Below are 14,134 nucleotides of genomic sequence, written 5' to 3' on the forward strand. Positions count from 1 at the left end.
ATAGAGAAAACAAGCAGTCTTAAAATAACACTGAGGTTATAAAGCCAACTGGCACAACCATTCAGTCACAAGTAAAGCATCTACTCCTATTTGGCAGTTGATCCTTTCATCTGAACAACAATAATAATTTACCATTTAGGCACTCACAGCCTAGCAATTTGCAGAGTAATTTTAATTGCAGTGCCTAAATTAGAAGATGTTCTATTTTGCACTCTGCATTTGTCTCTGTTTCTGAACACGCCAATACATGACCATTCTCTCCCCTGCCCCATCAACAGAGCATCTTCACCAGTTTCAGTGCTTGCTTTGTAGGTGTTACTTGATTTTTTTTCCTACTGACTACATGGTTTCACGTTTCATTCATACTTCACAGATTCCTCTCTAAAGGTAAAATATAATTTCTTAAAAACTTTTCTACAGTGTTTTTACCAATGAGCTCTGAGGTATGCCTGAATCAGTTATTCAGAGCACTGAAGGAGTTCTTTTTGGTGAAAATTATCCATATGTCTATGCTCAGCCTGGAGACTATGCTTAGCCAGTTTGCTGCTAATGTGCTCATGGTAACTTCCTTCCTGCTGAAGACTTGTAGTTGTGTGCCAAGAATTCTTAGGATTGAGAATTGGCATAGATGTCGCAGCCATTAACGACACAAGTGAACAAACAGTTTTGAAATCAACTAATTTCCAGCAAATTGAACACTTCCATTGTGCAATATATACAAGTCAGTAGGTAATACATGGTTAACCTTAATCTTTACAGAGTATCATGCATATATCTTCACAAGGCTCCAGTAAAATGAAACAGTATAATTATCTACACTCTACCAGAAAGGAGCAATGGCATGAATGCCAGAAAAGAAAAATTTCAAAAGAAGAAAACAGCAATAAGAATTGTATTAATCTTCCTTTTTTCAGGACATTAAAAGTTGTATTACACTACTATGAAAATCCACAGGCCGACAACACCATTTAGTAAAAGCATGAAAAATTAGTTTTCTTTTCTATCCCGGTTTGAAGTTGGTTTTCTAGAACTTGAAAAGGACCAATAGCAATTTCTCACAGAACCTAATCCTGTATCCCCATCCACTACCAAAACCTGTCCACATAAACCAAATACAATTAGTAATTAATTGGCATTCCACTGCAAAATGTATTGCCTGTCTTCAGAGATATTGAGACTTTCGTAAAAAAAATGCATTTTGAAGGTTTTTTTAACAAACTACCTATCTCCTTTTATATCATTTCACATTTAAGGAACTAGATAAACAGAGATTTAGATCCTCATTCAAATCATACCTTTAAATCCCTTTCTCCTACCCCAAAAATTTGCAGATAAGTTGATCTATCTTCTGGGTCTTGAAAGAGGCATACATATCATAATTCATTTTAGCTGATTTTATTTTTTGCCCTGTATCTTGTATACATAGCCATGGCCCAGAGAGCCCAAGGTAACAAAAGACTGTCTACCAAGCACTGCAAAATACTTCAGAGTACTATGGAAGGCTGAGATCCCACAATATTAATAACAAAGTATCACCCTCCACACAAAACTGAAATAAGATCTGAAACTCTGCTCTAACATATACCACAGGCCAAGCTTCCTTCATTCTACCTGAGCTGCTCCAGATAAGTTCACAATGCTCCAAAAATTAGACATTACAACTTCCTCACCCACAATATTCTCAAAAATATTGGCAAGGGTTAGGCCAATGACTAATACGCCAGTAACACCTCCCATTGCACTGAATAGTATTTTCTCACTATTTCCTTGAGCATATTCTTCTGTCTTCTGTCTCCAGAAGAGAACATATTCTGTTGAATGTATTCTTCTTTCTTCTTTCATTCTTCAACTGTAAATTTGCTGAGGCAAGACCACTTCACACAGAGCTGTCCAATTAGTAATTTTTATTAGAAAACAAAAAAGGCTAACCTTGCCTTTCAGATCAAACTGTTTGTGGTCACTTATCTGCTTGGTGAATTAATTTCATTACATAGTACCTGTATTTCATAAAGGACATTGGTTTCCTAGTAATCTACTGCTAAGATTTTTCTCGTCCTCATCTATAAAAAGTGTCTTCATGGCTTGCCTTTTTTACTATAGTTCAGGTGAATACCCAACAAAATTACTACAATTATAAGCAAAAAGAAGAAAAAAAAAAGCCTCCCACCTTTAAAAGACATTACTGTAGCTTTTGCCCAATTATCTATTTTAAGCAGCATCTATTCAAATCTGTAGCACAATGTACAAATTAACTACATCCTCACATTCCCACATTGAGATTTTTTTCATCTGTCAAATTACCTTATCTGCATCCACTTTTCCTCTGATAAATTCTTTCTTCCAGAATTCCAGGGCCTGTTCCAGGGTGAGGCCGATGCCTTTCAGGAAGAGCCCGTACTGCATGCGGCCCCCGTGCCGGAGGTGGTGGCTGTCACGGAGCGCTCTGTGCAACTGCCGCATGCACAGGGGGAACGACTTCACAGACAGCTGGCAAGAGAAGGATTTCTGTGTTAAGGCATACTGATCATTTCATTTGTAGGATATATGCTTACTGTGATTATTAATTAGCTCCACTGGAAAATGCCAATGGCTGGAAGAAAAGATATGTGTACAGCCAGCCTTGGGACTGAATTCATAACACGAGTCCATGAACTATCCAATTCAATCACCATCTCAAGAACGAAATCCAAAGGACAGAGTAATACAGGTGGTAGTATCAGACTGTCTCCAGCTACAAAGTAACACAGGTTTAATTGCTTTCAGGAAAAACATATTCACACTTTAATTACAATATTTCTTGACTCTGCTTTATTTTAGCACCTGGAATGAGAAAGTGACCTCTGATAGAGTTTGGGGGGTTGGGGAAGGAGAGTGGATTTTTTTTAAAAAAAAATCTTTGAAAAACAACAAGCAAGAGTAAAAGCCTTTGCAACTAATCTGCCGGGATTTTCCCCTGAAGAATACTATTTCTCAAAAAGCATGATCTCGGAGACTAAAAAAAACAATGTAACATTCAAGTTTACTTGGGCTTTATATTGTTATCTTTTAACATCCAAGTCATGGAATTCACTGCTAGAGAAACATTCCATCGTGGTTAGGATGGACACTGAAAACACGTAATTCCTAAAATTTGAATAAAGGAGTTACAATATGTTTTTAATTGACTCTGTATAATTTATGCATGGTGTTTTACATGCCATGTTTTACTTCCATTTTATTTACTTTCTTGTTTTCAAAACACCTCCTGTAAGTCAAAAAGAAAAAAACAGCATTGAAAATACTAATACTGCAACACAGTAATCATAAACTAAACATCATAGTTGGCAAGATTGTTAAATAAGAAAATTTTGTTGAATTCTGCTGATAATTATGTTAGGTATTTGTGAAAGTACACAAAATTAAACAGCAAATTAAGCATTTCACTATAACTTCACTCGGAGTCTGAATCCTGCTTAGATGCATTTTCAGTTAATTCTGCCCTATTTTGAACTTTTGAACACAATTTTGAACATTTTGAACACAATTTCATTCAACAGTTACAAAGCAAATATGAAAAAAAAGAAGACAAAGGCTTTCTATTTTGTTTGTACATAGAGTACTTGCATTTAAAAAGTTACACTTCAACATCCTATATAACTCCAGAAACACAAATTACCGCATCGATCTGCTCTAGAGAAATTTTTCCAGTGTTCTTTTGGATGCTGTAATCTGGGCCAATGTAAGAATGGCTGAAAAACAAAGCAAACAGTATGTCGTAATTTAAGGCAGTTCCAAAATATTTTTAAGTTTAGAAATTTACAAAGAAAATAATTTATCAATTATGGACTGCAAATATTTCATATCAGGCAAAAACAAGAAACAAAGTAATTAGGACTCATAAAGCAAACATTAGAGCAAACTTAGTAAAGGAATCCTCTCTCCTTTTATCTAAAGGGTGATGGGTCATAGAGGATTTAGATCACAGGATCACATTACTCCTGAGGTTGAGAGAGACCACTGAAGATTGTTTAGTCCAACCCCTGCTCAAAATTGTATTTGCTACAGCAGGTTGCTTAGGATCTCACCAAGCTGGGTTTTGAGCATCTCCAAGGACAGAGACTCATAAGACTCATAACCTTCTGAGCAACCTGTTCCAACATTCAACCACTCTGGCAATAAAAAACTGTTTTCTTATGCTGAAGTGGAATATCCTGTATGTCTGCCTCTGCCCATTGCCTCCTAGCCTATCACTGGATACCACTAAGACTCTCACTTTTTCTTTACTCCTTATCAGACACCTATTTACATACACTGATAAAATGCACACACACACTTCCTGAAATTTATCTCCTCCAGGCTGAACAGCCTCAGTTCTCTCAGCCTCTTCTCATTTGTGCTGGAAAGCCCAGGATTCTTCCTAGTTTTATATCATCTGAGACTTGCTGAGTACACTCAATTCCATCACTCAAGGCTTTAAAGTAGAAGCTAAACAAGACAGGACCCTAGGTACTCCACTAGGGATTGGCCTCCAGCTGGTTTTAGCATCTCTGATCACAACCCTTTGAACATAGCACTTAAGAGCTTTTAGTTCACCTCACTGTCCACTTACTTAGCCCGTACTTCATCAGTTGTCGATGAGAATGTTATAAGTGTCAAAAACCTTCCTAAAGTCAAGACAAACAACATCCACTAATTCCACCCCCCACAGTCTACTGAGTCTTCTATGACAAAATGACCAGCTGTGAAGTTAATCAAGAATAATTCCCCATTCACACCTCTATGCTGACCACTCATGGTCACCTTCTTCATATATCTGCAGCCAAGATGAAGCTAAACAGCCTATACTTCATTGCACTCCTCTCCGTACTCTTTGTGAAGCCAGGGTCACTTTTGCTTTCTTCCAGTAAAAAAGAACGTTTCTACTTTGCCATTTGTGTACCACAAAAACAAACAAACAAAGAAACAACAACAAAAAAAAAAAAACCCTGATGTATCACTGTGAATATATGCTGTGGGGAAAAAGTAAAAACTCAAAAACTTAAGAGTAACAGTAAATCTGGGATGGCTTTTCCTACATTACTGACATACCAATATAGTTTAAGTCCTAGGCAAAATAGCACAGGAATTTATTTACATGCGCTGTCTCATCGTTCATTCATACTGCAAAGAAGCCACTTTTGAAAGCTGAGCTAAGTTCAGGTAACCCTACACTACAGCAGGGACAGCCACATAGACATTGTCACCCAAGTAACTCCAAATAAAACACAACCATCTAATGCCCAGCTTCTACTTTTAAATACAGAGACAGAATTAACAGTATCATTTAAATGTTGTTTGTAAAGGATGTTAGAAGACCATGTAGTCCCACAGCCCACTTTAAATGGGGTTACTGCCAGATGAGCCATGGGTTTTTCAAGCTGAATCCTAAAAATCTCCATGAACTAAGACTACCTACCTCTGGGCAACTGCTGCACTATCATTCTAGCACAGACATTTTTCCTTATGTTTGATCTAAACCTGCCAAGCTGCTATATGTGACCACTGTCATTTGTTAAATCCTCTGGCACCACTGAAAATTCCAATGCGACAATGTTTGTCCTTCTAACAGTTGTAGGCTGCTATTTGATCTCCCCCAAGCTTCTTTTTCACCAGACTAAATTAAGTTAACTCAGCTTCTCCCTACAATTCATGTGTAGGCCCAGTTCTATAGCAGCATGATGGGATTACATAAAACAGTTTCTTTCCATGTGAAATTCTCCTGCTGAATATTTTAAACAGTAGAGTGTTACAAGCCTGTAAACCTCATACAAGGCAGGAGTTGCAAAAGTGCACTTCTCATGCATTGAGATATTAAGTTTCCATCTCTATTAATTTGTTAAAGTTTCAGCAAGCTAAATCTCTTTGTAGCCTACTGTGAGCATGTGAAATCCTAAACAAAATCTTGCATCAAATACTTTAACATTTTAACTAAAATTCTTCTCTTTTTTTTGATCTAGTACAAGTAGTACTAGAAAGCACCAACGAAACAGAATAGAATAAAAAGAATACTAAAACACAGACAAAATATCTAGTCCAGAACCATCCAATTACAAAACACGTGTTATTTTTTTTTTCCTTTTAAAAAAGTAATGGGCATGGGTTAAAACATCTATAAAGACATAATTCACAGTAAAATAATCTTTTCTTAGGACTAGCTAATTTGTAAGTCACAAGTGGTAAGAACAGGTGCCAAAACATGTGTGGGGCATTAACAACTAAACAATGCTCTGTAACCTTCAATTGTATGTTCTTTTTAATCATTTCTAAGCTTTTGTTTCCCTGACAGAGGTCTATTGACGTGTGCTGAAAATAAAATACTGCTCTACAAATTCAGATAATGAAGGTAAAAGGAAGTCCACAACTAGCTAATATTCTCCTTTCTCATGAGCAAGATGAAGCAAAATGAATCACAGACTCATAGAAATAAATAACAAAGGTGACCTATTTGGTCACCTGTCTGCTCACTGCCAGAGGTTGCTTTTCAAGTTGCAAGGTCTGATATATTTTGTTCATTTCAAAGGAACTTCCAAAAAGACAACTTGGAAGCATTTGTATTTTTTTCCGTTGGTGACAAAATAAACTGGAAATAGTCCCTCCATTTTCACAAACACAAAATGGAATTTACCACATACCCAAGGTAATATAAGAATGTACAAAAAAATGCCAGTTAGCATAAATGTAGTGTATAGTATCTGTTACTGTTAAACAGACATCTGTTCCAATATACTGTTAAAGTAACTTTTTCTGGAACCTTTACTTTTCCTGTGTTTAAAAAAAAAACACAGACAGGACTGGTTGTTGTAATACTGAAAAACTGTTCCACTTACATACATGCAGAGCACACATCAAAAGAAATTTTCAATTTCTGAGTAATTACTCCTAGAGAGCACAGTATATAAAAAGCTAACTTAATTGCTCTTGATCTTCAAATGGAGAAAGGTATACCACTGAGGCGTATTTTTTACAATCCCAGATAAGATGTAGGGTAATAAAATCACGGAAGGTTACTGGCATTCAAAAGTACCCCCAGCTATGTAACAGTAACAATAACACTGCAATCCTTGCTTTCATTCATTTCTCTTGAGCAAAGCTCAGTCATACGTAAATAAGCAGAGATACAATGAAAGCTATTTTTCCTATTCTGTTTTACACTAAAAAAACCAAAACATAAAACTCTTCCTATATAATAAAAATGATGAGATTAAAAAAAAAAAAAAAAGTCAGGTTTTAGGTGCAGATAGCTCAAGCAGTAGAGCACCGTAGGAAATAAGGAGCACGACCTAGCAAACTAGATCTGCATCCTAATTCCCCATGCAATACCGCCATGATGGAGCCTCAACACTTCCACTTCTAATCCATCCAACATTGTTTCAGTGATCTTAATCCTAAACTATGTGTGTTCAAAAACAGATCTTTTGTTACTGACATACAATATTCAAGTAAATTTCTATCCTTAGAGATATTAAAAATTCAATAAAAATAAACACCTGAGCAACCTGATCTAACCACATCTGCACTGAGCAGGGGCTAGATGCCTAAATCATCTCCAGAGGTTCACTTTAATCTAAATTATTCCATTATTCTAAACCACCTCCCTCTAATTGTATGGACCTTGTCCTCCTGCATACTACCACAGAAAGAAAACTCTCCCATATAAAGTGAGAAAAGGCAATCGTATATAAGAAAGAGACCAGAAATCTATCCTTACCCTTTCCTACAAATCAAGTAGAAAGCTATATATATATATATACAGCTGTGTGTGTGTAAATATATATACACACACAGAGATACACATATATATATTTATATGCATGCACACACTTTCAAACTAAGAGTGAGGCAGACTATTTACCCTAACGGTTCACACTTTCAGCAATCTACTTAGGTCCATTAAAAGAACAAATTAGTACTCCATTCATCAATGACATTGACATCTTCTAAAGCATAGAGCAGAGAGCATTTAATACTTGCAACAAGGAAGGCCCATGCTCTGAACAATGCAATTTGGAATCTGTTTTGTTCATACAGAAGCTTAACAACTTTGCACTTGCTACACAAAAAGAAAACCTTTATAAAACCTACAAGTTTTTTGTTACTTAGAAGCAATGCTAGTTCTATAAATTATGTTCCATGTAATTTAAAAAGCTTTTAAGTTGAAGGGTTACTTTTGGGGTTTTTCCAATCAAAGCCAATTCCACAGATGAAGTCTGTAAAAAAACCTCTACCTAAGGCATTCTACCAAAACAATTACTTTAATCTGTATGAAGAAGTATACTCATGTTTTCAGTTTATGCTACCTGAGATGATTAAGCAGAGGCTGAAGTCTCTCATCAGACTGTATGGAAGGTAGCGATCGTGCTGTCAGCTGGAAGAAAATGAGAGTACAATTAATAAAATATTAACCTAAAAAAACTGATAGCACAAGGCAGGAATTATGTTAGAAGTCACACTGAGTTGTTACAACTCTATAAAACATTGGATAAGACGTAATTTCTCCAATTAAAAATAACTAAGCACAGCATTCCAGAATCTGAAGCCAGCAGAAATATTTACAAGTTGACAAAAAGTGAAAAAATCATTTTTCTGAAATTACAATGCTATTATAATTAAATAGCAAGACATCATTGAAAGTAGTACATGTTTTTCCAAACATATTTGAACTAGAAGCCATACTGTGCCTAGACGGCCTTCTACCAATGTAAATAAAACCCATGAAGCCATATTATATACAATTTACATTTGTATAAAACCAATTTATATAGTATCTAACACTATGTGAGTTTTATATGTATGCTTCTGTATTCACTTTTACATATATTCCTCTGTCGTTTTTTTTAAATGGGCATAACATGTTTTACAATTTGATTCTTCTAAAATAAATACACTTTTTAATATAACTCATTACTAATTAAAACATTCAACTTTTTCTGCAAAAATAAACCTAGCAATTTATAGATCAACAAATACATGTCATACTATTGTACAATATTAGTTAATTGGTGTATTAACTAAAATAACTGGAAAAATATGTGCAATTAACTTGCTTAGTATCTGTATGTAAAGTGGCTACCTTCCCCTATAAAAGCTACAAACATAGCACTTCAGATAATCCTGATGTATTCAGAATATATACACTTCAGATATATTCGACACACATAGAATATAAAATATTTAATATAACATGCATTTCGTGATTCTGTGGCTGCCAAGTTAGGCTGTATTTTGACAATTACCTTTGTACAAGTTTAAAATTTTGAGATATTTCACACTGTATAAATAACCATCAAGTTTTTAAGTGTTTTACAGATAACTCAGAAATAGCAAATACTATTATACATTCTTATTAAAAATATGTAATTCCTGAAAGACCACCCATTCATTACATCCATTTCATAATCTGTGCTGCTAGGCAGAAGTCAGACTGGGATGAAATTTTAAACTTGCACCTCAAGCTCACAATACCATCTACCAAGTAAATGAGAGGAGGTTCAAGGCAGCTGTCTGCCAAGGGAAAGTTGGAGCTACTGAACACAGGGACAGCAGGGAAGGAGAAAGGGGCCATTTCTGCTGTTGACTGCAGCAATCACTGCTTCAAAACACAGCTCTTCTCAGCCCCAGGTAACCCAAATGTACTCAATCCAATCTGACTGCTGCAGAAAACATTAACTTGGCACTCTCAGCAACCCATTAATTTTTTTACTTTAAAAGGCAGCTATCTTAGGCATTAAAGCATGATCCACATTCCCTTGTTTTATGGAGCTAGATTGAGATGCATATGATATATTAAAAATTCAGTAAACTCTGCATTTATTCAGACGATTCTTCTAATAAAAAACCCTAATTTTCCTAGTACTGAGTTTCGAAGGCCAATATATGTATTGTGCTATATTCATGTCCCCTGTAAAGTAACCTAATTTTGTTTAAACACAACCAGAAAATCAGAAATTATTTGTGAAAAGAACTTGAAAGCCTTCTAAACACCAACCACATTATTCCACAGGTTATCAGAACAACTGAATCACCCGAAATACCATCTGCCTCTTTTTCCATTAATAAATTAAGAGGTACAGGAAACAGTATTTGTGTGCACACTCAAATGCATAGTTTTAATTTTATATAAGACAAGCATATAGGATTTTTCTCTATGCAGTACCTGAAATATTGCATGTAATCAGAAAAAAACAATGCATTTATGACTGGATTTTTATGAAGATCTGACTGGACAGTGATGTAAGTAGCAAAAAAAAAAGGTAACATTCAAAATGTGAAAAAGTATCAACATTATTATCAAAGCCACATATATAGTAAACTGCATTTCTGTGTAAACACTATCAATCAACAGAAATACTGGTTTAAAACTAATATAGGAGACTAGTAGGAATTGAGGCAGAACCAAGACCTAATGATCTTTTACCAAGATTTTTCTTGACATTGCAACGAAAGAAGATGGAAGGAGTGGCCTATGCTGGCTGTTTCTGGATACACCATTAAAGGGCAGAAAAACATAATCCTGTGAAGTCAAAGGAGAACCCACATAGCCAGTATTTTTCTGAATCTGAAAATCTTAGGAGCAAAATGACTTCCCATTTTCCCCTACTATGTTGCCTGGATGTTCTCTACAGACCATGTATTGTGAAAATAAGATCTAACACTTCAAATCTTAGAACAAACACTTTGTCCAGTTATTTCAAATATTTATATTCAGGAAGATGTGGGATCCTCATGACACTGTTCTTTTCTACCTAACACTAAGGACAGCTTTCCTTAAACACAGTTGAGGAGACCTCATCAAAATATTTGAACAACTTTAATTGAAAGAGCACATTTTCCTTTAACTTGCCTGGATTATAAAAATAAAATGCAACATTTTCAGTATAAAGTCTCTCCTTAGAACCTTACATTTTTTTCTAACAGAGCCACATTATAAATAAAAGCAGCTTTTACAAAGGTCATGGTAAATTAATGCTAGTGTTTTTAAACAGCTAAGAACTTTATGAGCTTTTTCAGCAGCATTTTTCTAAAAGATGATCCCTATTACAGAATCCAAATTGAGATTCTGAAGACTTTTTCTAACCACTCCGAAATGAAATTTAGACAAATTCCTGCAAGCACAGCCTTGCCTTCATCTCTATATGGTACTCAACATAAAGATAATCATACCAGGGGGGAAAAAAGCACGAACATGACATTTGATATTTTAGATACATGAAAGACATCAAAATGTTGTCAAGTAAAGAGCACAGCTCCAAACTCTAATCATGTTAAAGCAGTTTAATTTACAGAGAACATAAAACACTGCTGACTTAAGATAATTCAAGTGCCGAGGCCTGGATGATCAGAGGAGGGGGCAGAGTGAGCAGACAGGCACATGCTCTCAGAGCTGAACTGAGATGGAGACCTTATAACCTCAAGTTCAGCAACAAGTCTGGGGGTAGTTTTCCCACTGCTCAAGACCTGGCTGGGCATCAGTCTGCTGGTGGTAAGCATTGCTTGTAGATTTTTTTGGTTTGGGTTTTTCTTCATTTAATAAACTGTTTTTACCTCAATCCAGTCCTGTCACTGGTTACAAGAGTGAAGAGGTCAGTACCTGCTCCTCCACTTCCCCTCATGAGGATGTTAGAGATGGCAATGAAGTCTCCACTCAGGCTCTTTCTTCTCCAGGCTGAACAGACCAAGTGCCCTCAGCTGCTCCACATACAACTTCCCCTCAAGGTCCTTCACCACCCTTGTGGCCTCCTTGGGATGCTCTCTAATGGTTTAAAATCTTTCTTACATTGTGGCACCCAAAGCTGCCCCCAGCACTGGAGGTGAGGCTGCCCCAGGTCAGAGCAGAGCAGGACAATCCCCTCCCTTGCCTGCCTGATGCCCCCCAGGACATGCCTGGCCCTCCTGGCTGCCAGGGCACTGCTGACTCAGATTTGACTTCCCATTGCCCAGGACGCCCAGGTCCATTTCCACAGCGCTGCTCTCCAGCCTCTCATTCCCCACTCTGCACACACCATCAGGGTTTCCCCCATCCCAGGTGCAGAATCTGGCACTCACCCTTGTTCAGCTTCATATGGTTGGTGTTTGCCCAACCCTGTAATTGTTCAAGGTCTCTCTGCAGTGCCTGTGCCCAACTTACTGCCTGACCTATCCATGCCCTGTGGGTGGACTATGATCTATTTGTGGAATAAAATCCATCACCCAGTTGAGTACGAGCCTGCACAGTAGCGAAGTGCAAGAGGAAAAGAAGGTAAAAGAAAAATGGAAACAAAGATACGAGCAAAATATGACATCATAGTAGTACCTAGGGCAGTAACTCATCTAAAGGAATGGTATACAATTAGAAATTAACTTTTGTGGAATGAAATAAAATTATGTTTTCCTCTGCTAATCCGACACTACTTAACCTATTCACATCTTTCTCTTGAATTTTTTGGAAGAGAGACTACCTTTAGCAATAGCTATTTAACATTAATAGGCAGCACACTTGTTCCAACTAACTCATTAATGCTAGACAAACTTTATTCAAAGATCTGTTTGCCCAGCATTTTAAGATGTTTTCTAGATGTACTCAATCTAACAGAATATCAAATTTTATGTAACCAAAATCCAACTTACACGTTTTTATTGACAACACTGTAGCCACAGCATATCTGAGAGTCAGAATTACAGATCCCAGCTTTCCCCCTTCACCAGGAATAACTGACAAATGAGAGAAGACAGTAAGGCACTTTCTGTAAAAGTTTTTATCTTCACTCAGGATTTTTTCCTTAACTCTGGTTTATCAAGATTAGCTATACTTCTGGAGTATCCATTTGATCAAAAGAAAAACCAGTCTTCAGGAGATGCTACAAAAGCCTTTTGGAAGCTTTCCTCTCCTCATTCCCATTTAAAGATAACAGAATAGTTTAAAAATAATGCTGTAGAAACATTTTAGTGCTCTTCACTTAAAGACTGTCATAATATCCACTATACTGTTATAGATACACTATAAACATCAGAGTACTCTTTACATATTTATAGGATCAACATAGAATCACAGGATGGTTTGGGTTGGAAGGGGCCTTAAAGCTCATCTAGTTCCAGAGCCTCTGCAATGGGCAGTGACACCTCCCACTACACCAGATTGCTCAGAGCCCCATCCAGCTTGGTCTTGAGCATAACTGCACATATGTCCAGCATGATTACAATAAATAACAGGCCTTAAAACTCTCAGTTCCACTTACACAGAGTCCAACTACAAGTGCTTTTCAATCAAGGTCATGCTTTTATGTAAAAAGGGAAACTCTACTATACAATGACATTTCAAAAATAAATCACATATACCACTGCAATCTGCCTTCAGCACTGAAAACTAGTTTTCATGTATATTTTATTCTAGAACTCAGCCTAAATAGAGGAAGTAATAGTCACAAAAGGCTTCTTAATGCATTTCTCTCTGATTAGAAGCACTGTTGATGAATAGAAGTTCTAAAACTTTAAAACAACTCAATTTTCAACAAAACCTGAATTTTAGCTTGTTATTCTCTAAAATGTAGTTTTAAAGGATATGAATTCTCCAGCAAGGCATTTTAATGCACCAAGCACTAAAATACTTTCCTTAGATTAAATTTCAGATACAATGTTTAGAAAGGTTTTGTACTTCCGAGAAAGCCTTAATATTACTTTGATTTGCCTTTATTTATTTTTTAAAGACATTTCAGAATGAGGTTACATGGTGTGTATGACTTTGCACTAAGAAGTCATGAGATGCAGATATTGCCAGAACCCAAGAATTCAATTACATTCCAGAGAAACACATTCAACATCCAACTAAGTTGCAGGCTGTCTCATACCACCGAAAACTGATTGATTTTGAAACATCAGCTATGGTGCTAATGTTGTAACAAAATGTCACAATGCAAATGCTATGCAGCTAGGGAACCTGAAATAAGAAAGCAGTGTTTGCATGCCAGTATGCTGCCATACCTAGACAGTTGACATTTTAACACTAATCAATTTTCTTTTGAAAAAAGTTGGGATTTAACCTTTCACAGCATCTTACAAATCTCAAGCACTGTACAAAATTAATAAGTAATTTTTGCCAAGGCTTCTTCAGCTATTAAAAGTTATTTCAGCAGCACTCACACTG

General features: G+C 36.3%; 1 protein-coding gene across 1 annotated transcript in view; it reads right to left on the bottom strand.

Moving 5' to 3' along the window:
- PRIM2 (DNA primase subunit 2) overlaps positions 1 to 14,134 on the bottom strand; it is a 92,541-nt gene that overhangs the window by 30,533 nt on the left and 47,874 nt on the right. The window contains exons 7-9 of the mRNA XM_085056592.1: positions 8,316 to 8,383; positions 3,656 to 3,728; positions 2,302 to 2,487 (exon numbers count right to left, since the gene is read on the bottom strand). Coding sequence (XP_084912718.1) covers positions 2,302 to 2,487; positions 3,656 to 3,728; positions 8,316 to 8,383 — 327 coding nt within the window. The remainder of the gene's footprint in view (positions 1 to 2,301; positions 2,488 to 3,655; positions 3,729 to 8,315; positions 8,384 to 14,134) is intronic.

The sequence above is a fragment of the Lichenostomus cassidix genome, chromosome 3 (assembly GCF_008360975.1).
Source record: "Lichenostomus cassidix isolate B80296 chromosome 3, HeHo_3.0, whole genome shotgun sequence".
Taxonomy (NCBI): Eukaryota; Metazoa; Chordata; class Aves; order Passeriformes; family Meliphagidae; genus Lichenostomus; species Lichenostomus cassidix.